Below are 22878 nucleotides of genomic sequence, written 5' to 3' on the forward strand. Positions count from 1 at the left end.
CTCGATATGGACAAATTTTCGAGAGCCCTTTGCGTTCACTGGATATATATATATATATATATATATATATATATATATATATATATATGTGGTGAGGAAGATATGAACCTTTTGCATGCAGCGATTACAAAATCAATTGGAGACGGACGCATGGCTCTTTTGTCACTCCTTATAGCTAGATCGCCACAAGCCCAAAGATATCATCCCTCCATCTTCACGATTTCAAAGCTCAAAAATTTACTCTCTAATAAAGCCATGGTTCATGACCTCTAGACCAACAACATTAACATTGACTCGAGGCTCATAGTGCAACAACTTAATGACCGTGGGTGAGATTGCAATATGTGCACATTAACAAGAATTCCGGAGGACATCATCCCAAACCTTCTCCAGCCTATTTGAGGTTTCCAATGTGTACATCATGAAACAGAGAGTCGGCTTTCTTGTTCTTTTGATCTTTTTTACCTTTGTTTCCCATGTAAAGTTCTCCAAAGATTTGAAAAAAAGGAGAACACTTTCTCCTACGTGCAGAGTGAAAGTGGGTGCCAACTGCGGAGATGCATTGCATTTTTTGCTCTATCTCTGTCTCTCTCAGCAAACCTTCCACTCGAAGATCGGAACAGTCTCCCCCTTCTCAAGTTCTCTCTCTCTGCTGTGCTTCCCTCCGTCATCAGGCCACACGCTGCTCCGGGGAGAGGAGGCGAGAACATGGCGGCAGCGTCGTCGGCCGACGTCGTCCTCCACAACGCGTTTGTCGTCACCATGGACAGCGCCGACGCGGTCCTCCGGGACGGCGCCGTCGCAGTCATGGGCGACCGCATCGCCGCCGTGGGCCCTTCGGCGGACGTCCTCGCGGCCTTCCCCCGCGCCGCGCAGACTCTCGACCTCGCCGGCCGTATCCTCATCCCCGGTCGTTACCCGCGCGTCCCCCCAGCTTGATTATGCCCTCCCCCTCCCAAAGTTTTCACTAATTTTGGGTTGATTCTTATTTTTGTTGCTTGATTGCTTGCTTCAATTGGTAGGGTTCGTCAACACGCACGTGCACACGTCGCAGCAGCTGGCGCGGGGGATCGCCGACGACGTCGACCTGATGACTTGGCTGCACGGGAGGATCTGGCCCTACGAGTCCCACATGACCGAGGAGGACTCCTACGCCTCCACCCTCCTCTGCTGCATCGAGCTCATCCGGTCTGGGGTGAGCTTAATCGTCCACTAGCATCAGTCAGTTTCTCTGTTCATACAAGTTTGCGGTCAATGGTGAGGTGATTGACTGTCAAACGTGTTTGCTGAAACCCTGAATCTGCAATTTCACGGCCTGATTGCGGTTGCATGGTTTTGGATATGTTGCATAAAGCGTCAGTTGGAGAATTCAGCAGTTGATACATTGGAGTCGTCTGTTTGGTTTTACAGCTCTAATGCTTGATGGTGAGGTAGAGTATGTTTTCATGGATTTTCAGTGATTTGGAAAACTTTGTTGTTTCCCTTGTTTAAAACAACCTAGCGCTACTAATATACGGAGTAGTATGGAGTACTTGTTTAAAGAATGTTGTGCTATCATTTATTGTCTCAAATCAAATTTTATGAATTCTCATTTCAACAGTTTCTGTCAAATTAAACAGTGCCATAATCTGAATGTGATGGACCGTCGCTACTGACTGAGACCTTTATAGGACTAAAGATAAAATATGCTGTTTCAGAAGTTTGTTGTTTCCAGTGTTGCATTGTACTCCCTCAAATACATAAAAAGTGTCGTCCACTTAGTACAAAATTGTACTAACTTAGTACAAAATGGGCAACACTTTTTATGAATCAGAGGGAGTACTTGGTTTCTTAATACAAATTTTTGGTTGTGCTATTTTAGATCAAGCTTGCTTCCATGTGAAGAACCAAGGGTGGTTCCATTCCACCAGCAAACTGTATAGGGTCTGTGGTGTTTGCTTTGAACAATCCCCAAATCTTTTGATAGCATTGGTACCGTTACCACTTATGTCAGTAAGTAGCTTCCTCTTAGCTGTCTGATGCCAAGGGTGGCCTTGTAGTTGTAGGCTTGTTGAGGGCTCCCTACTCTCCTTGGGAACGCTCTGGGTGTCTTGGAGCTAGATGTCATGTGATCCATTTGGTGCTGGATGACTCTCACGCCTTCCTTATTCTTCATATTGTTGGACCGTCTGACAGGCTGACACTGTGAGAGATGTCTTTGATACAGATTTTGTATATCACTAGTGTGATTGTGCCAATACCATGACATTTTGTTTTCCTTGTCATTCAACTGTAGGTAACATGCTTTGCAGAAGCAGGTGGGCAGTATGTCTCGGAAATGGCACGGGCAGTGGAACTGCTGGGTTTGCGTGCATGCTTGACAAAGTCAACAATGGATTGTGGCGACGGGTTGCCTCCCAATTGGAGTTCCTGTTCCACTGATGACTGCATTCAGGTTTTTTCCCTGCCCTACTAGAGACCACTTTCTTGAACACTGTCACCTGCTCTGTTAACCCCTTTCAAGCCTTTGTAGTATTGATTAATTAAACTGAACACATGGCACCTTAGGTTCAGTTTATTGTTCCCTAATTTGCAATGATGTGGATACCTGTAGTTATTGACATCATCTATATGATGAGCATTATAAGACCTGATTATCTCGGTGGAAATCGTAAATGGTTTTCGCCTGAAGATATGAAACAAAGACACTCTGAGTCTGACAGGCCCTCCTGAATTCTGATGCCTCCAAAATATTTTTCCGCATTTCGTCGAACACCAGCCTTGTTAGTTCCAAATATACATTGTGAGATGGCTATATCATATATGGGAGTCATTTTTTCTACTCATCATATTAGGAATGCACATGCCCAACATTGCATGTGTCATGTGCAACATAAAATGCTCAATGCAGCTATATCAGTTGAGTCGCGGCAGCAGCAGCAGCCAGCACTTCAGGAGGCCCTGCCTCACCATGTCAGGTGGCCCATACGAAGGGTAACACAGCAGCTGATCATTCTTGTTCGTGTCCAGTATCTTATGTGTTATCTAGTTGTTAAGCTTATCACTTCTATTAATTATCATTATTTTGCTAGGGACAACCCTATGTAAGCAGAAATGATTAAGCAAAATCTTGTCCGTAAAGTCCTACTGTGTTCTTTCCCTTGACCTGCTATCCTAATTCAACTTGTCCCCTAACCTGGACCCTCTTCCACCTAGGATGGTTCTATCTCAAGCGCTCGCTGTCCGACCTCCTTCTGCTGGATGTTTACCCCTATTATGTATTAGTGTACACGACACACATAGTATTTTCAATAGCAAAAGCTTATGGGACAGATTCCATTGTGGCAATATCTGCTTATCACAATTATCTTCTTTTGAGAACATGTGGTACATTAGATACTACGTTTACTTCTGGCACGTGTTGGTACCTAATGGAAAATCGATGCCCTTGAAAAATATACAAGGAAATGTCATGGACTGCTAAATTAGGAAAAAAACAGATAGTGCATGACTCAAGTAGACTACAAGTTTTGGTAAAATTTCGACGTGCACATCAAAGTAGAGAAGAAACTGGAAAAGGTTATTAACAAATTATTACCTTTTATATCATCTGTTGCTCAGTTTTTCATTGTTTGTTTATCCTGTGCTACAACAAGTGTGTTTAATTCCTAGTTGAGTGGTTTATGTTTGCACAAGTTAAGATCCATCTACATTTAAATAAACATATGTTTTTTCTCTGCATATTTGGCTGCTACATGACATGAATGACTTGCATTTCTTTTATGCAGTCACAGAAGGATCTGTATGCAAAGCATCATAACACTGCTGATGGGCGTATCAGGATATGGTTTGGGTTGAGACAGATCATGAATGCGACAGATCGTTTACTGCTTGAAACAAGAGATGTTGCACAGGAACTGAATACTGGAATCCATATGGTACTACTTATGGAAAGTAACTTTTTTTTTTTGAAAGAAACTTGTTGGTGCCATGAAGTTTATCTTCTCACCATAGCTCCTTATTAATCGTCATGACAATCACAATCTGATCGATGTCAATAAAAACCAGGGATGATATCAAAGTAAAGAGGGGGGGGGGGGGGGGGGGTCAATGCTAAGAGCTTATGTTGTGCACAAATTTGCGGCAACATTTGCTTCTCTCCTTGTTTCGACATTGGAATATGAAAACATGGAACAATAAGATGAATTCATTTTTCTCCTGTTTTCTGATAGTGCTGAATCATTTGATTCGTACTTTATGAAACAAAACCTTGATTTGTACATTTATTCATACTCATAGGATTGCCGGGAGTAGTTTTTAAGTTGGGTACATCTATGATATGGGCTCCCAGAGAGGTGCCAAATTCAAAAGGAAAGGTTCTTTGATAGTATTTCACTATTCCTGATTCCAGTACAACTTTGTTGTTTACAAACTGCAATACATTTGTTAAACCTTCACTTTTCATTTGTTTTGCAGCATATTGCTGAAATACCACATGAAAATCAACTTGTAATGCGGACCAAGGGAATTGATCATGGGACAGTTACATATTTAGAGAAAATAGATTTTCTGAGGAGTAATTTACTGGCTGCCCACTCTGTTTGGTTGAATGAGCCTGAGGTGAGTAATCTTTTCCACAATCAAATGCTACCTTCCACATTACCTTGCTTCTAGTCTGAGAATGGGATTTTTTTTAAAAAAAAATCTAGACTAGGTTAAACTGCATAGCTCTTAAGAAAGTTTGTCTCATGTTCAGTCAATTGTGCCAGAAGTCATCATGAGTTCATGACTATACGGAATCAGCAAACTTGAAAGCTAGTTTGTGATATCGTGCAGTGTTTACCTTCTGTCTAGGTTGTGATACTGGAATACCAAGTAGAGCTTCTAGTAGGTAGTAGGGCCTTGCCAAACTTCTCATTTGAGCTTCTCGCATGCAGATAAACCATTTTTCAAAGGCTGGTGTCAAGGTTTCGCATTGCCCAGCATCTGCCATGCGGTTGTTGGGGTTTGCTCCTATTCGAGAAATGCTGGATTCTGGTGTTTGTGTCTCTCTTGGAACAGATGGAGCACCGAGCAATAATAGAATGAGCATTGGTCTGTTTAATAATTTCTCAGCGCAAACTTTTATATGAATTTGCGTTTAGCTTCCCTCTTTATTTGGTCTGCCTATGTTTTTTGATACTCATTAACAGCCAGTTGAAAATTCTGTCTTCTGCATCTAATTGTTTCCCCCCTCTTTTGTTCTTTCTGGAAATGTATTGAAATACTCAAATATATAATGCACTCTGTATGGCATCCTATGGGCTATGGCATATCCTCTATTCTTTGAATTTTGTCTGTTATATATTTTTTGCTACTATGTTCAGTATTCATGTATCCACTAAATATGCATGGTTTTGATTACTCCCTACGATCCATAATGAGTGTCTCAGATTTAGTACAAAGTTAGTACAAAGTTGTACCAAGTCTGAGACACTTACTATGGATCGGAGGGAGTATCATTTTTCAAATAGCATTTCTAAAATAATGTGCCCCACTTGATAATTTACCCTGTGCTATACAGTTGATGAGATGTACCTAGCCTCCCTTATTAACAAAGGGCGTGAGGTGTACATCGGTGGTACAACAAACCCGACCGCTCTTCCTTCTGAGACTGTTCTGAAGATGGCTACCATTAATGGTGCGAAAGCTGTTCTGTGGGATGATGAAATAGGATCGCTGGAGGTTGGGAAAAAGGTGTCGCCCCTAGCTCTCTTTTTGTCATCTGTAGCTTTTGATAACTCGGGTGTGCGTTTTCACTTTGGAAGTATATTAGACTCCAAATTCCAATCATCTTAAAATTTTAATCATTGTTAATATCCTAATACAAAATATTTTCATGCATAACTTACATAAGAATCTTCTGTCCAGATTATGATTTCCTAGTAAAATAAAGGCTAGATCATGACACTTATTTTTTCTTGTTTTTGCAGGCAGACTTGGTTGTGGTGAATCCATTTAAATGGTCCATGCTCCCGTTACATGACACGTATGCACCACTTATCATCCTAAGATTTAACTATTCCATTGTTAGCCAACTTTATTTTTATCAGTAACCAAGCATCCTTTGTACGCAATCGGCATTTAGGATATTGTGATAGCTTTTGCTCATATTCATTAATTACAGTTTATTCTGACCTTTTATATTGAGGATTGCCATAATATACATAGAATTGTTGCTTGATATAATTTTAGTTCTGTAGCCTACCTATAATGCATTGTTGTAAAACTGTTGAAATGCAACTCCGCATTATGGCACATAAGCAAAACCTGTACATGCTTCTATTTTTAAACGAAAATTTGGCAATAAAAACTGATTTTCTTTTCTAGAATACAAAACTGAAATTTGAAATCATGACATTTTTCCTCGTTATGCAGCATTGCCAACATTGTTTATTGCATGCGGACAGAAAATATTGAATCTGTCATGTGCAATGGTAAATGGATTATGAAGGATCAGAAGATTATGAATTTCAGTGAGGTAATTTGGTTCGTATTATTTGTTCCTAAGGCATATAGAGATTAACAGAAAACTACCTAGATTATTCCTCACTCAAAACCTTGCACTTTCCAAAACGGCTAGGAGGGTTATTGTACCTCAGCTGCAGTTTTTTTTTTGACAGCGTACCTAAGCTGCAGTTTTGTTCCACATTTTGTCTATAGATGCTACTCGTTTCGATAGAATGTTTCTTCTGTTTTCTTATACTTGGCGTTGTACTCAGCCTATTCTATGTTCGACAGACATGTTCCACTTAACGTACCATTGATGCATTGTTTTGTTCGACAGACAGACGGTCCCTTCTCATCTGAAAAAACCCTCAGTGACACAATTTTACGCTGACACCAGATTTTGTGTCAATTCCTCGGCATAACACCAACGGGTTGGACAAGAAATAATTTATAAAAATCAATGTTTCAACATACATGCACTGGAATAACTACAAATTGAATGGAAATGGTATCCATGCTTTACTGTTTTCTTGGCCGAAGAATGATGACACATCATTGATGGTGTTTCCGCTGCTTCTAATTTTAATCTTTCTGTGGTCTAGGATGAGATAATATCTTCGGCAGTAGAAAGAGCAACCGACCTTCTAGTGCGAGCTGGCATCAACCTCCCCAAGCGGATGAACCACTTGTGAATTGTGATATCTGCCTTGCTATTTCTTCAAGCATAACCTCTCCTGCTGCTGAGGATTAGACTGGCAGATGTACGCAGGACAATTTCTGTTCCGTTTGTCTGTCAGTGTTGCCGCTGTTTGTATGGTGTTGCCATGCTTACAAGACCTCCTTGGAAGCAAGAGTTACAGGTTATCCGAGTTCCGAAATAAAAGTTACCATCAAGGTAGGTCGATTGGAACAGCCACCACGTTTATGCTTTAAGCTGGTAACTACCTCCGATCCTAAATTTTTGTCTCAAATCCCAAATATGGACGTATCTATTCTTAAAGGTGTCTAGATACATGTAATACTTTGACAACAATTTAGGATCGGAGGCAGTAATTATTTGGAGAAGAATTGAAGCAACGGTTTAGAATGTTTTAAATCCACAACCCTCATTACCCTCGTATATATAAGAGTGTTGCGTGAAACTTGATCTACTTAGGCAATTTCCGTGATGGAAATTTCTATGAGCAAGCTATCGAGTTACAGACTTTTCCTCCCTCAAATCTCATTTACCTGCCGTTTTGGTTAGCGTGAGTGCTGAAATGGGAGTCAGTTTTAGATTGAAGGAGGATACTTCTACCCAACAATGCTGCAACACCGCAGTTCTGGTATAATGATTGGTGTTCTATCTTGCAAAATCATGAAAGAGACATAGATACAGCAGCCGAACGCAATTTCACGCCATCCATCTCCCACCTCGTCTCTGGAGCTGTGGCAGCAGCAATATATGTCTGTCACCACATGACCATACAAGTTAAATAGTGCAGCACAAACATGAGGCAGAAATCTTGGTTAAAAAACAAAAAAAAAGAAATATGAGTTAGAAATCCAGTAACAAGAAAATCCATTAGTTCCCAGAAAAACAAGGAAACTAATTTTAGGAATAATTTTTTGTTTTGAGGAATCAAGAAAACAAAGGTGATGATGTTAGTTCTGTAAGTTTCGCCAGAAGAAATTATTCCGACAAGATCTAGCTACAACAATCTTTCGGCAAAACATGTCGATATTTGTGCACGTCTTGTGCTTGGCAAGCATTAGTACTTATACTGGTATTGCAAGTTTGCAACAACAACTTTACTATCAGTCAGGTAAACAGAGTAGCGAAGGGAAGGTTGTCATTGAAAGCAATATCGAGTACGACCTTTTTTCCATACTCCACAAGTAAAGAATTCTGACCAAGTAAACTGACAATACATCACAATATTTTCCTCAGACGCATGGGATAGACCATCTCATTATCACCATTACAACCCCATACATTCAAAAAAATTGGATGCCAACTGACCAAGTATAACAAAAATAACTTATCTACAGTCAACAAACAGTTCATGGATTCTTTTTATGTTTATTTATTGGTGCATGTGACATTCAGGAATTAACACTTGGGGACATTAATAGGATAAATTATAGTTTCAGAATCTAAAGGGCTGTCCTAAGGAAAGCAGCAAAACAAATACAAGAAACAAAAATAGATATCTTAGAACAAAACCACATGACGTAATGCAAAAAAAACTTTATCATTTGTCTTTTTTACAACAAAAGAGTAAATAGGAAGTGACAAGCAGATACCTTCCCACTATCCACAGTAGCCATTAGAGCAACATGTTGTTTGTCAAAACCAAATTCATAGAAGTAATATGTCCTGCAAGAACATTTTCTCATGAAAAAAATTAAACTAGAGGAACAGTTGTCTTTTGTAATATTCTCTTGAAAGTTAATAGAAATAACCTAATATCCTCCTGATCCTTAACTTTAATTGTTCGAGCTGAGTGTATTTTTGCACCACCTACGAAATGAAACAAAAAGATTTAACAAGTTAGGACTTAGGAGTTAGGACAGTCTAAAGAAGACTTTTCCCAACAAATATTTCATGTTAAAACTTTATGCTCACAGATTCACTTCATATCTTTTTTTACAAAACATTGTAAATGTACAGACTAAATTGTTAACCAAAGGTTTTCAATTCAAATATCAGCAAAGAACAAAAATATTTCGCGGAAACTACTGCATTAGAAAATTAGGGACATGTAATACCAAACAGAATATAAAATAGAATAATGTAACCACATTGCAGAACTCATAAAGCATTTAGCTCCCAGTTCTGATGCACACTAAAACAGAACTTTACATCACACGATGCTATTATGATTGAAATGCTTGTTGCACACTAAAATAGAACTTTACATCGCACTAATACTATAATGATAATAAATAAATTTTAATTGCAAAACAATGTGTTGATCAGACCATGAATCACCACATCTAGAGTGACATCCCCACAATAAGCTAAGTTATGTACTAAGTTCTTATTTAATAAGTTGTCTGATATTTGAAAGCTGTGAATATTTCAGGATAATTTTCATTTCAAAAGCACAAGTTCTTTACAAAATTGATGCAGCTTTGAAGCCAAGATGATAGAATTTACCAGGTACAAATAACTTTGATGCCTCCTTTAGAGTGCCCAACTCACTTATATCTTTGGCCTGTAAACCAGTATCTGTGTAAGAACATGAGATTTATTTTCTGTTTTTTGTAAAAACTTACGTTACGTACAAACAAAACCAACTTAAATTGTAGTAAACAACAAAAGGTAGATTATAACAATGACAACTTCCTCTACAGACCTCTAGGAATGTGATCTTGAGCTGATTGGATGGCTTGATTACCACGCTTACAAGTTCTGACCTACATTAAACAGAGGAAGAGGGCTCTCTGCGTTTAGCATATTCAAATGCACAAAGCACAAACAAAATTTAATTCCTCTCTGCTGTCCTGCAGTTCCTTCCTTTGTCTGTAGGATTAACACTCGATAATATAAAACATCGTTCACATCTCTATTCTCTAAATGCTACGTTTGAAGATCGTCCAGTCGAAAGGGACCTTACCTACCTATCTGGAGATGCGAACCGAGCAGCATACGCCCTGATCTTCGCCTTGTCGCCGTAGTAGGTCATCGCGGCGCTGAAATCCTGAAAAATCCCAAGTCAAAACAAAGTCTTGAGCTCGCCTCCGAAATCTCCGAACAGCGGAAAGCAAGAGGAAACAAGACCGGTCACCTCAGGCTCCAATACGTCGTCGAAGGACGGCGGCACGCGGATGGAGAAGCCGCTGCCGTAGTACTGCGACCACGACCTCGTGTTCGCGATGCCGCCCAGCACCGGGCTCGCGCTCTTGGGAGGGGGAGGCGTCGGCGGCGGTGCCACCGAAGGGGGCGCCTCCTCTGCGGCGCCGGTGGAAGGGCTCATTGCGGCCGCGGCGGAGGCGGCTGCGACGGCAGTGTGGATGGCGAAGTCGCGGCGCGAGGCGCCGCACCGGCCGCGCGGGCGGGCGGGGCTGGGGTTGTGGTGCAGCGGTGGTGGTTTCGGATAAGGAGGCCAAGGGGAGAGGGGGAGGAGTGCCGGGGCCATGGCGCCACGCCGAGCGGACACGGGAGAGCCCGTGGCGGTCTATCCGTGCCGAGAAAGAACGCATCTGATTTTTAGTGGACTAGTCTATGTACGCGCATACGCGGGCTCGTTTGAGAATGAAAACTGTTCCGACTTTGTCAAAAAAAATAAATTGTTCCGACAAATGGCTGTCACAAAATACGAGTACTATTGAATTAAAAAAAATAAGTATACGATACCTAAACTACAATTATCTGGTTGATCAAAGTAATTGATGTTATTGATGCACCAATCTTGCGCGAGGGAGATTCGACCCTACAAGGCTACAAGGGTGCCGACACCATCCATCTGATCCCACACATGAAGAAGGGGATGCCAGAGATGAAAGATGAGCTTCCTATTAGTTTCCAGTAGAAATTGGGAATGAAGCCAGTCCATTTCTATCCAAGAGTAGTTTCTGGGTTTTGCATGATGTGATCGAAGTAGACTTTGTAAGATGAGGTTTTGCATGATGAGAGTAAGCAGTTTATTTTATGTTTATGAAGTATTGAATGGCTGTATATCTTGTGTTCTTTGATTCGTTGAGAAATAGTTTTCCGTAGCATCCAGATCTTGTTGCATTGCATGCAAATTAAGGTGACCCTTCATGTGAAATTGCACCAAAATCAACTTATATTGCTTTCATAGCAACAGTATACTCATGTGAATTGTCCGACGATAGTACACATGATTGAAGCAACAAGATGACTTGACTCAATCAGCCTGCTTGTCACTAAAAAGATGCTTCCATGTGGCTCAAGAAAATTAGGGTTGAACATAATGAGAATAATTGCCGCCATGCGTCCGCCTGCAGCATCGCCGGAGTCATGAACAAATTAATCACGTTTAGCAAGTAGGTCACTGAATATTGATTTGCAACATCCTTGAACGATGTTCGGAACTTCCGGGCCGTCTTTTAGATTATGTCATTTTTTCTTCTTCATCTTAGTCAAAGAAATCCTTGACAATTAGTTCACCACTGTCTCCAACATTAACGTCAACACCTGCTGCACATTCGACTAACTCGTTGTTGCCGCCTTGCCGGGATCATCAAGGCAATGATGACCTACCTTCACTGGCTTATCACATTTTTTTTGTGCGCATAACTGGCTTATCACGTTGGTCTCATCATCGCAAGTATCGATATCAAATCCAAGCCTTTCCAGTCGCGTGTTTCTCTAGACACCTATTAGGCGGTGATGCTCTTACAAAATTGGAAGAAAGTAGATTACTTTTTCTGCCACACAAAATGCTTGTTGTTAGCCCATCAATGGTCAAACCTAAATCTAAAAAAAATGCATGATGCGAACCGAACCTAACTCAGGTGGTTGGTTCCTTGTGATGTAACCAGCGCACCCAGATCCAAGTCCCAGACTTCACATGGGTGTTCGTATTTTCCTGGATTTATTTTAGGATTTAACCGGCATTGTGCTTCGCTCTGTACTGTGTTTGCTCAAACCAATAATTAGACCACTGATATATGGTTTACATCAAACAAACAAAAAAAATCATTAGATTTGTATTAAAAAATGATTTCAATAGTATACAAAATATTACACGCCACATATCATCGGTCTAGTCGATAATCAAAGTTAAACTCGAAATGCGTGCACAAAATTTTAGAAGTCAGAGGGAATACTATATTTACTTTGTTCTAAATCAAACCTCTAAGTTTGATCAACTTTATTATAGTACAAGATACCAAGATTTACAACATCAAATCAGTTTTATTGTATACATACTAAATACGGGCATATCTACATACTAAAATATGTCTAGATATATATAATATTAAATTTGTCTAAATACGGGCACATACTAAAACATGTCTATATATATATAATATTAAATTTGCCTAAATACTTTATTATAGTACAAGATACCAAGATTTACAACATCAAATTTGTCTAAATACGGGCATATCTACATACTAAAACATGTCTAGATATATATAATATTTTGGCACTTAATATGAGTCCGAGGGAGTATTAAAATTTCTCAAAGTTTGACCTAGAACAAAATGTGCCAATACTACTTACTCCTCCGATCCATATTGCTTGTCGAAATATTACATGTATCTGAGCGCTTTTTAAACATAGATATATTCATCTTTAGGCAAATTTGAAACAACTAATATGGGTCGGAGGGGGTAGAAACAAAAGGAGTGCTGATATATAAGGTTTTCTTAACGAAATTGGGGTATTATACTCCTACTAGCAAAAGACTCATGCGTAGGTACGGAACAACGAGAAATGTATTAAGATACCAATTTAAAGTTTGACGTTTCATGAACGATTACCATGTGTGTTATCTGCCATGAGGCTATGCTTTGGTAACTGCTCACCCCATCTCTCTGGCTCTCTCCCTCTAGCCCATCTCCTGGCTGAGCGCTCTGCACCCCAGCACGAGGCTTCTCTTCGTCTTTTTACTGGCATACGATCAAGAATAGAGAAGGGCACGCAGACGCAGGTGCAGCCATGGCGTTGCGGGTTTGAATCCCACCAAATCGGTCGTTTCTCTCCAAACTAAAACTGGAAAACTAATTCCCACTGATTGACGACCGATCCTGCCCATAAATTCTTCGTCTTCCATCCTCTTGATCTTCCTTTGAAAACCGTTGCCATTAATGCCTAGCAAGTCCCCTCTAGCTAGCCCCTTACCGCTTTGGGATCGAGGAGAGGAGGTTGGTTTGGTGATGGATGCGTTTTGGGATTGTGGAGGGGAGGTTGGTTTGGTGATGAATGCGATCTAATTCAGGAGGGGTGGAGGAGGCGCATCGTGTATGCGTAGGTTGGGGACTGTTTTTTTCCGATCTAGAGGAAAGAATGGGACTAAACGAGCTCGTTGAGGGAAACAAAGAAGGGACGACATCGGACGACGAGCGACATGAGTGCGGTGCGCCGAAGGAGAGGCGCCGGTTGGCGGGCGGAGGTGGCGCCAGAACAGGCCGGCGAGGGGCGATGCGGCGAGGGCTTGGTCTGGTGGCCGACGTGGGAGATGAGAAAGCGGTGGAGACGATGATGAGGTGGCCGGGCGAAGGAAGAGGGAGCTAGGGAGATGAGGCGGTGGATGGAGGAGGCAAGTAGGGAAAGGGTGCCATGGGCACCGATAGGAGGTTTGCAGGGTCGATGTCGGTTAGGATTTTTGTTCGGGCTGATTTTGGTCGTGCTCACTGGCATATCAATAATTTTGGTAAAGTGACGTACGGAGACGACGCTCGTATCGTCACCACCAATTCTAATTTAATATATTAGTATCTCCGATCAAAATTAATTGTCACTGATTTAGTGTAATGGTATTAGTGTTTCTCGAAATTTGCCAATTTACCAACGGCGGTTGACCAGGTCCGATATCCTTTGACAGTTGACACGCTCGCCCCCTGCCACGTGTCAATCTCAGGCGCTCGGCGCCCTAGCGACTACAAGAACGCTCACCGCTTCCCCCAGATCTCACTCCTCGACTCTCCCCGTCCTACTCCTCTTCCCCGGCCGTCATGGAGGACGCCGCGAACCCCAACCAGACATCTTCCACCTCCGCGGCCGCCGCCGCCGCTGCGGCGGCTCAGCACCAGCAGCTCCAGCGCCAGCTCTTCCTCATGCAGCAGGCACAGGCGCAGGCGCAGGCTCAGGCCCAGTCCCACCCGCCGGCGCAGCAGCTGTCTCAGCAGGCCATGTCCCGCTTCCCCTCCAACATCGACGCTCACCTCCGCCCCCTTGGGCCGCACCGCTTCCAGCAGCCACCGCCATCGCAACCCCAGCCCCAGCCGCATTCGCAGGGCCCATCGCAACCGCAACCGCAGTCACAGCCGCAGGCGCCTCCGCAGCAACAGCTGGCGGCACAGGCTAGGGGCCGGAGCCCCGAGGTGGAGATGGCGCTTCAGGACGCCATGCGGGTCTGCAACCCGGACATCAAGACGCCTTTCCAGTCCCTCGAGGACGCCGTCAGCAGGTGCGTCTTTCCGCCCGAGGCACAGCAAATTGTCATTTTTTGTTTCCTCGATTTGCTGTGATATCGGTCCAGATTGTTTTGCCCTGTACGCAAGGTTTGCGGCCTAAGGGAGGTGGTGGAAGTGGGTGCTTACGGATGGATTTGTAGGATTTTTGGCCGGATCTTTCAGTATCTAGGGTTGAGTGTCGTTATATATTGTTGAGAAAGGGTTTTTATTATCCAGGATAAGGGCATTTCCCATGTTGTGCTGTGTGGGTTTTATGGGTTGCCAACCATGAAAGATAGGTGAAATCAGGACATCTCTTCACCTACGATTTTTTTGTAACTAGGGAGTGCACGGAACATAGCCGTAAGGAAACGAAAATTCATAATAACTGAAAAGGAAAAACGTTTTGACGGAAATGAAGAGCATTGGGTTCCACCTTCTAGTGGATTTCTGTAAATATATACCCAAACAAGATATCTTAACCCTTAATGTGATGTAGAATTGGAATCGGTGGTGGATTTGTTTAGGATTGATGCGTGCGGTTTGCTCCACTGGATGCAAAAAATTTCGGTGGAGTTAGCTACCCAAGATGACTTGACTCTCTAATTAGTTTCAAACTTACACTTGATGTGGATTGGGTCTCTGAGCTGGTGACTACTTTTAGTTTGAATATGTTAGCTAGTAATGGAAGTTCTGTAGTTTTTTATTGAAATTCTACTGATTTGGTGATTAACCTCGTAAGTTTTGGTACAAGCTCCGCAAGCGTGCTGATGCTGGCAAGAACGATAAGTTCATGAAGGGCCTGGTAATGCTGCTTTCTGAGAACTCCCTCCTCATGTCCGACAGTCTGACTTCAGCCTAGGAAACTCCAACACATTTAGCACCAGGATCCACCGCCATGCTCGATATTTGTACAACAGCTGTTTCTGGTCATTCAAACTTCTCTTTTTGAAATATTCACCTACTTATATGATTATGTTTTCTCTTGGATTCTGTTTTTAAGGCTTTGAGTGCACCACAGCACCAGCAACACTAGTCGTAGGAGAGACTGAGAGTTGGCCTATTGAACAATTTACAACCAGTTTGATGACAGATATATTAGTATCTAGTAGGGCACTTTTGCTCACCAATTTGATAACAAAGTTGGGTTGCCCCATAGCGTTTAGTTGGTGACCTCTGGACTGTTTGGTTTCATGCTACGAGAACAAAGGTTTGCCTTACCGCATTTTGGCAGCTTTGACTAGATTTGGCTACATTTTGGTTTGGTGGCAAAACATTGGTATGGTTCCATTTTCTTTCCCTTTAGTTCTTTGAGCGAAGAATTTGGCCTCCCATTTTTTTTAAACGCACTTGCAACAATGTTTGGCTTCATTTTATGTGCTCGATTTCGGCACAAACCAAGAGGAGTTTTAAGGTATACTGAAATTGTCTTGGACCGTCTGCATGTTTTGACCTGTGGGCCTAGATTCAATAAATATGGTGGCCTATAACTTCGGAATTGTTGTAGATAACCTAATTACTATAATTAGAATCTGTTATATAATTAAAACAAGTGGACAAAACGTCACCATGTTCGTCCACATAGGCTAAATTATCTACACCATTGGTTACCATGGGACCAAATTAACGGTAGAGATTTATGACAACAATAAATCAAAATACCGCACACAAACGTATCAGATAAAAATTCTGCTTGCGAGCACTGTATGCTCTTTTTTATTTTTTGTTGGAAGAGCACTATATGCTCATCAATGCGTAAATTTTTCAACAAAATTATTGTATTTGGACCTGAACACTACTTGCCTATTTACGTATGGAATTAGACCATTTTTGTTTGTTTGTAACCAAACAAAGTGGCAGACGTCATGATTTCGTGGCGAGCTTGACTGCAGCAAGTCGTGCCACAAATCCGAGCCACAAATCCGTGTGTTTTGATCTATGATGCTCCTATATGATAACATGTCCATGCATGAATTTATATGCTCCTACGATCGACTGCCGAAGCGAGTGGCATCTACTCTGGCTCTGACAGATGGGCAAGCGTCCGGTGGTCAGGATGTTGACAACTGATGGGCTGCGTTGGTGAAGGGTTGGGCAGACTGTGTGCTCCGTAGCTTGTTAGCTCATAACTGTCCTGGGGGTGCTTGTTTGCCGCTGTGTGAAGGCTCCTGGGGTTCCAGTTGACTGCTTCACTTTCTTATTTGGTCTGTAATAAGTAGCCTGATGTGAACTGTCGTCAGTCACCCAGTTCTTGCTTTCTGTGCTTTGTAGCTGCAGCGTAGTTCGCTTTACCTTCGTGTTTGCAGACTTTGTTTGTTTCCGTTTTATATAATGAAGCAGGCAACTGTTGTGGGCGTTTTAAAAAAAGTATTTACATGCTAAAGTGCATACAAGCAGCATATTGTTCATATTATTACAGACTAGCATTGGCCAATGGCTTCAGGACAGCCAACAGCCAAGCTATAGAGACCGATGCTGCATGAGGAAATTTAGGGCCTGTTTGGGACATCTCCACTTCTTCACCAGTGAAGCAGGTGTTGTCCCAAACACCCCAAACTCCATGTGCTAGGTAAAGTGGAGTAGCATAACCCTCTAGTTCATTTCACTGGAGTCAAAGAAATAGGTGCTTCACCTGCTCCACTTCACCTAAAGTTAGGGAGAATTTACCCACCAATGCCACTGAATAACCCCGTTCCCAACCCGCCACACCCGAACCCCCAGCCCCCGATTCCTCCTCTTCCTATATGAGTTGTGCCCCTCTGTTGGTCTTCCCATGGCGGCGCATCTCTGGCCCTAGCAGAGCCCGTCCGACTCCTCCGACGAGCCCACGCTCCTCCTCCGGCACATATCCGATGACCCCGCACTCCTCAGCTGGCCCATCCATCTCTTTCAAGCTGCTGCCACTTCTCCGGACTGAGCCGCGCCACTGAGATTCACGGCGCCCTCCGTCGTCGTCATCTCGCCACTGTTGTGTGCACGGCCCGCTTTCGGGCACCCAGTCGCATCAGCTCGCTGACCTGCAGGGAGCACTTGTATCATCATGGCCGGCGCTGCGCGTCACAGAGGAGCAAGTCCAGCTGTTGGCGCTAGTGGCTGTGGTGCCCGAGCCGGCGGTAACCTCGCCACACATGTCCACCCGGCTTGCTCACCACGCGTCAATGGTGGCCTTCCTGGTGAGCCGAGGTAGATGGGGAAGGCACAGTTCCGGCGCTGGCCGAACAGCTCGTGATCATTGATAATTGATTTTCTTGAAGGAGCAAATCGATTCTAGTACAGAAAAACATGCAGACACCCAAGCAATTCCTCCAATCAGGTGTTGTATATTTCAGATCGATCTATTCTTCTTGTACAGTTGCTATCAGATCGATAGGAAAAGAAAAGGGAACAGAAAGTAAGGAAAGGAGGATCTGGAGCTAGTTTGTGTGCCAAACACATTTGTTAGGTGGAGTGGAGTTTAGGTGAAGCAAATCCCAAACAGTCCCTTAATTACAAAAAAAGCACACCATGCTAGTTTTAACATAAAATGGAAAATTATATTTAGAAAGTAGCGATTCATTATATGGAAATGGAAGCATATTACCATGTATGTATCTTATAGGGCTTTCAATACTATATACTCCCTCCGTCCCAAAATCTTGTCTCAAATTTGCCCAAATATGGATGTATCTATTCCTAAAAAGCGTCTAGATACATGTAATATTTCGACAAGAATTATGGGACAGAGGGAGTAACAATGATCGGTGGACATTTTGATAGGTTAAAAAATCTTTTAAAGTGAATTTTACGTGACAACATGAATATTTTTTGCTTGTTACATGATAAATTTTTGCTATTCAACTTATCTATATCTACCATATTTGGTTGGAACAAAGCAAATACGGAGTAGCTTGTAACTTGACTACATATGTGTCAGACACAGCAAGTCTTGTCAGGACATATGGTAGAACTTGTAAATGTTTTATTAATGGGTGTGAAGCATTCATATACGCATTATATGAGTTAATCTGCTCTTTAATTATCCACAGTTAGCAAGAAACCATGTTGATCTCTTCATGACTTGACTTCCATATCCAAATTTAACATACTCTGTCCTGTTGCTGTCAAAACCAGGTTGTTGCCTTACCATGTTGTTGCCGACTACGAGGCTGAAGAAGATGACAGGATCCTTGACAGTGATGCAACTGGCCAGATTCCTTCTCGCCTGCAGCAATGGGATCATAACATTCTGGTAAAGATTGCTGAGTTTACAACAACTTTTGAGAAGCAAGTGTTGGCATACAACATAATGACCAAGAAAAGGGCCATTGGCGAGTTTCGATCGGAGGAGCGACTCATGCTAGAGCAAGCTTTGTTACAGGAGGAGAAGCAGGCTATGATGGAACTAAGAGCAGAGATAGAATCTAGGGAGAAAGCAGGTCGTGAGGCTGCTGAAGCTAAGATGCGCATGGCAATGGCTGAGCAGGCTCGAGTGGAGGCCCAAGCACACTCTGATATGATTGGTCAGGGCCCTTTGAGGTCCAATGCTGCAGCATCCCAAGGCGATGATGGCCCTAGCCATGACATGGTGCAAGAACAGGGTGAAGAAGGATGGGAAAATGCTCAAAGGGATGGTGATGATCCGTCCGAGGATTTCCTCAATGACGAGAATGAACCAGAGAATGGAAACTCTGATATGCAAGAGGACTGGCGTCGATCGGGGGAATTTGATCTAAACTCTAGATAAGACAGGTGAAGTGGCGTAGATTGAGGAGCACATTCAAAACTTGGAGATAAGGCCTGGTGATGCATCGGCTTGCAACTTATCTCCAGTCTGAAAGATACTCCCTCCGTTCCTAAATTCTTGTTGTGGTTTGAGTTCAAGTTTGAACTCTTGAACTCAAACCATGACAAGAATTTAGGAACAGAGGGAGTATAATTTATCGTGTGTATGTGGCTGTAAACAGGTAGTTGCAAACAAGTTAGCTGCTCATGTTTCTGACAATGTATAGAATGTTGCATCTGTATGATGTAAAGCTAAATTGTGGATGGGCTTCGACAATCTCAAGTTTAAATGTTACTTGCACTCGTATTCCTGATTGCAGAAACTTTTAGTAGCAAGGATGCTTTCTGATCTGTAGTTCTGTCGAATCAAATTTTGGAAGGCTCTTGTTTGATGCGTTGACGTCTGAAAAAACTTAGTGCTTGCAACAAGTGTATCCCGGATGCCAACTGTTTGATATCTCAATGAAATTTGTGCTGCTAAGCAATCAGTTCTATACAGTTGTGCTCCCAGAGCCAGAGCCCCCTGTTGATGGGCAAGCTCTGGAACTGCTTGGGCGAGGATGCATGCTCTGCTTAGTTTTGTACGTATGATGGTTTAGCCGCAGGAGGCTATTTCGTAGTACCATTACAAATGACCGAATGCTCGGTTTTGTATGAAGGGTTGTTATATATTGAAACTCGACACGGGTTTAAGAGTAACCTTTTTTTGGCTTGTGTTCTTGTACAGCAAAGGTTATCACTCCCTCCATTTCACAAGCGTGTGCCATCCAAAAAACAAAGGACCTACGAAGAGAGCGAGATACGCTACCAACAGCTAGCGATGGTTCCCCCTTTTGACCCAACAACACAACCGTCGGGAACAATGACGTCGAACCCACTCAACGTCCACTCCGCCTCACCGTGCTCACTGACGTAAATCTCCGTGCCAACATCCAGCGAAGTCCACCTTCTCCTGGCCGGCTCCGTCCCGGGTTCCTGGTAAAAATACAGCGCCTGGGACAGCGCCCCGACGTCCAGCTCCCAAGCCCTGGGATCCCCAACCCACCCTTGCCCTCTGGCCGTCGGGTACCCGAACTCGCCCCAGACCGGGTGCGGCACGATCTGCAGGATCTCCTGCGGCTGCGGGTTGCTGTAAGCGTCACAGTACGTCGTCGGCCGCTCGGCGCGGCCCCGCGCATTCCCGGGCGAGCAGTACACGTGGTACGCCGCGTAGGGGAACCGGCCGGCGGTGTCGTTGCGGTGCACCTTAGTGCCGTTCCGGAACGTGTGCCACGGCGGGCACTGGTCGGTCCGGGCCGGCGTGCACCAGGACGGAGTGTCCGGGTTGATGATCATCTCGCTGTACCGTGTCACGTCCGTGGTGGTGTCGCCGTCGCAGGGGCTGCCGTCGTTCTTCCAGCAGCTGCCCATGTCTAGAAGGTAGAACTGGCTGTTCGGGCCGCCGCCTTTTTTTACCTCCAGTGTCAGCCTCACCTTGAAGTTCGGTGACTCCGGCACCTGACAGGAAAAACAGTTAATAAAACAGACAACACCCCGCGTTCTGTTAATCAGTTCAGTCTCTTGGGAAATGAGTGACAGAGAGATGAGGAAAGGAGTATCTTACTATCTTTGTCATGCCTCGGGTGTCGTAGTGGTAGCCGCCGGAGAACCCCTTGGTGGCGTCGGAGCGGAGGTAGAGCATGAGCCATGGGTAGCTGGGCGAGGTGCGCAGCTTGTGGTGGAACACCCAGCCGGAGCCGGAGCCGCTGCCCGTTGGCTCGTCGATCTGCTTCTCCCACATCACCGAGTAGTACGACACATTGGGATTACTCCCAAATTCCGTGGCGGCGTGACCGGCGTCCAGCTCGTAGGTGCCGAACAGCCCGCCGCGGAGCCACCGGCCGTCGGACAACGCGGTGCGGTTGTGGAACACGAGCGGCTGGTTCATGCAGTTGCCGGGTCCGCCGGGGCAGGGGAAGCGGGAGGTCGGAGCGAAGGGGCGCGCCGGGCGGCCGTTGTCGGGGCAGACGGCGGCCGTCGTGTCCAGGTTGCCGTTCTTGAGCATCACCATCCAGAACTGCCACGGCGGCGCCGGGCTGTCGGACACCTGGCACCGGTCTCCCAGGTAGAGCTCCTTCGCCGCCGCGTACCGGTCCACGTCGGTGATCACGGTGGCCGCCGCCGTGCTGCTGCCGGGGAACGGGTCGCCGGCACGGAGGTCGTTGTCGGCGTCCGTCACCCGGTGCGCCACCTCGTACGTCGCCCGGCCTTGCTCGTCCACGCTGCTGTCTGCAAAATCACTGACCGAACTTGTTCATTGTTCAACGACCGATCGACAACTAATCCAATTGATCTTGCTAGTTTCACAAGAATGTAATGTAGGGACAGATCGACAACGAATCCAATTTAATTTGCTGAATTTCCTATCTTGCTGAAATGAAATGGGCATTCAGAGGTAGAAAGAAAGATTCTTGTACCGATGTCGAAGCAGTCCGCGCCGCGGGGGCTGCCCATGCCGGGGGCCTCTCGGCCGACCTCGTTGCAGAAGTTCCACGCTTCCCAGGCCACGCGGAGCCCGTCCCGCCGCATGCCGGGGTCGCCGACCACCGACACGTAGCCGCCACGGCCATGGCTTCTGACGGCCTGAGAGGCCGAGCTGCCCGAGAGAACGAGGATGACGATGAGGAGGAGCAGGGAGTACATGGCCGCGGAGGGATTGCCGACCTGCGTAGCCATTAATTTGTGGGGGAAAGGGATCAATGGGAACCTACGAAGAGCTGATTGTGGGTAAGGTAAAGAACAACCGAGGCGCCGCTGAGGATGACAGTGGTTGGTGGGCTCGAAGGCCAGTGTGAGACAGACAAAAGGTCACTGGAGCTCGGTGGGGAAGATGCTGTGTCCACACTCCAAAGGTCTACAACGCTATTGATTTTGCTCTTCTTTTTGTTTTCTTCGGATAAGTGATCCGCCGCCATGGAAGTAGACGGGTAGTATTTCTGTTGTGTCAGTTATTTTAGTGCGAGGAGCAGTAGGGATCGGATCTAGCCTCGCATCCCATCGGACTCCTTCCTCCTTGCCACAGGATTAATTTTTGTCCAAAGCATCCGATCGATGGATAAAACTAATATAGAAGAGGTAAATGCACCGTCAGTCTATTAACTTGGTTCGTATATGCAGATTAGTCACTGTATTTGCAAAATGCTAAATTCAAGTGTTATAACGTGACACGTATGAGCACGTGAGGTCAAAATTACGAATTCGTATGTTTCTACGCTGACGTGGACTAAAACAATTCAACTTATTTAAACAATTGGAATTATTTAAAAAAACACCTTGAATTAATATGCGAGGGGTTAATTGCAAAATCACGATGAATGAAAAAAAAAGAGGTTTCATTTTCTTCCTCTTCCAAATCCCTAGCATGAGGCCTCTTAGGCCCGAGGTGGCGGACCTTCTGCAGCGCGTGACCACCGTCTTCACCACCCTCGGTGGCGCCTACCTACCATGCTGACCTCCTGCAGCATCGTGTTGGCCTACATCTCCCAACGCAAGTAATGCAAGCTCAGCGAGTTCGTTGCCGGCATTGGGCCCCAT

The 22878-nt window shown here is 44.3% G+C and overlaps 4 protein-coding genes across 6 annotated transcripts; 2 read left to right on the forward strand and 2 right to left on the reverse strand.

The window, feature by feature from the left end:
- The first annotated feature begins 558 nt into the window (after nucleotides 1–558).
- On the forward strand, nucleotides 559–7555 carry LOC100843193 (5-methylthioadenosine/S-adenosylhomocysteine deaminase). Of its 2 annotated transcripts, XR_732116.3 has the most exons (11): nucleotides 559–910; nucleotides 1023–1195; nucleotides 2276–2434; nucleotides 3768–3917; nucleotides 4456–4599; nucleotides 4917–5073; nucleotides 5543–5715; nucleotides 5952–6007; nucleotides 6397–6499; nucleotides 6806–6976; nucleotides 7071–7555. XR_732116.3 is itself a non-coding variant. In XM_003576150.4 (10 exons), exons 1-10 carry the CDS (start codon nucleotides 709–711, stop codon nucleotides 7158–7160), a joined length of 1407 nt encoding a protein of 468 aa, XP_003576198.1. In that variant the 5' UTR covers nucleotides 561–708; the 3' UTR covers nucleotides 7161–7555. The 2 variants fall into 2 exon arrangements, 1 of the variants encoding a protein (XP_003576198.1); XM_003576150.4 differs by lacking the exon at nucleotides 6806–6976 and having other exon boundaries at nucleotides 561–910.
- Nucleotides 7556–7557: 2 nt separating this feature from the next.
- On the reverse strand, nucleotides 7558–10656 carry LOC100839022. Of its 2 annotated transcripts, none has more exons than XM_010238964.3 (7): nucleotides 10242–10656; nucleotides 10075–10154; nucleotides 9810–9870; nucleotides 9611–9668; nucleotides 8914–8971; nucleotides 8755–8827; nucleotides 7558–7894 (listed from the first exon to the last, which is right to left on the reverse strand). In XM_010238964.3, the coding sequence occupies exons 1-7, from the start codon at nucleotides 10590–10592 to the stop codon at nucleotides 7862–7864; spliced, it is 714 nt and encodes a 237-aa protein (XP_010237266.1). In that variant the 5' UTR covers nucleotides 10593–10656; the 3' UTR covers nucleotides 7558–7861. The 2 variants fall into 2 exon arrangements, with proteins under 2 accessions (XP_010237266.1, XP_003576242.1); XM_003576194.4 differs by having other exon boundaries at nucleotides 7663–7916; nucleotides 10242–10652.
- Nucleotides 10657–14048: 3392 nt separating this feature from the next.
- Nucleotides 14049–19628, forward strand: LOC100827606 (general transcriptional corepressor CYC8). Its single transcript, XM_003576223.4, has 2 exons — nucleotides 14049–14558; nucleotides 18655–19628. The coding sequence occupies exons 1-2, from the start codon at nucleotides 14104–14106 to the stop codon at nucleotides 19265–19267; spliced, it is 1068 nt and encodes a 355-aa protein (XP_003576271.1). The 5' UTR covers nucleotides 14049–14103; the 3' UTR covers nucleotides 19268–19628.
- Nucleotides 19629–19952: 324 nt separating this feature from the next.
- Nucleotides 19953–22211, reverse strand: LOC100838619. The gene is made up of 3 exons (XM_014902083.2): nucleotides 21762–22211; nucleotides 20909–21573; nucleotides 19953–20802 (listed from the first exon to the last, which is right to left on the reverse strand). The coding sequence occupies exons 1-3, from the start codon at nucleotides 22018–22020 to the stop codon at nucleotides 20110–20112; spliced, it is 1617 nt and encodes a 538-aa protein (XP_014757569.1). The 5' UTR covers nucleotides 22021–22211; the 3' UTR covers nucleotides 19953–20109.
- Between the last annotated feature and the right edge of the window lie 667 nt (nucleotides 22212–22878).

Source organism: Brachypodium distachyon, chromosome 4, assembly GCF_000005505.3.
Source record: "Brachypodium distachyon strain Bd21 chromosome 4, Brachypodium_distachyon_v3.0, whole genome shotgun sequence".
Lineage (NCBI taxonomy): Eukaryota > Viridiplantae > Streptophyta > Magnoliopsida > Poales > Poaceae > Brachypodium > Brachypodium distachyon.

Coding starts and splice junctions, on each gene's coding strand:
- LOC100843193 (XM_003576150.4), top strand. CDS start 709: ATGGCGGCAGCGTCGTCGGCCGACGTCGTCCTCCACAACGCGTTTGTC. Junction 3,918..4,455: donor TGAATACTGGAATCCATATG/GTACTACTTATG, acceptor TTTGTTTTGCAG/CATATTGCTGAAATACCACA. Junction 6,500..7,070: donor AGATTATGAATTTCAGTGAG/GTAATTTGGTTC, acceptor TCTGTGGTCTAG/GATGAGATAATATCTTCGGC.
- LOC100839022 (XM_003576194.4), bottom strand. CDS start 10,592: ATGGCCCCGGCACTCCTCCCCCTCTCCCCTTGGCCTCCTTATCCGAAA. Junction 9,669..9,809: donor TCAAGATCACATTCCTAGAG/GTCTGTAGAGGA, acceptor ACTGGTTTACAG/GCCAAAGATATAAGTGAGTT. Junction 8,828..8,913: donor AAGGATCAGGAGGATATTAG/GTTATTTCTATT, acceptor ATGTTCTTGCAG/GACATATTACTTCTATGAAT.
- LOC100827606 (XM_003576223.4), top strand. CDS start 14,104: ATGGAGGACGCCGCGAACCCCAACCAGACATCTTCCACCTCCGCGGCC. Junction 14,559..18,654: donor CTCGAGGACGCCGTCAGCAG/GTGCGTCTTTCC, acceptor TGTCAAAACCAG/GTTGTTGCCTTACCATGTTG.
- LOC100838619 (XM_014902083.2), bottom strand. CDS start 22,020: ATGGCTACGCAGGTCGGCAATCCCTCCGCGGCCATGTACTCCCTGCTC. Junction 21,574..21,761: donor CGCGGACTGCTTCGACATCG/GTACAAGAATCT, acceptor GTGATTTTGCAG/ACAGCAGCGTGGACGAGCAA. Junction 20,803..20,908: donor CCCGAGGCATGACAAAGATA/GTAAGATACTCC, acceptor TTTTCCTGTCAG/GTGCCGGAGTCACCGAACTT.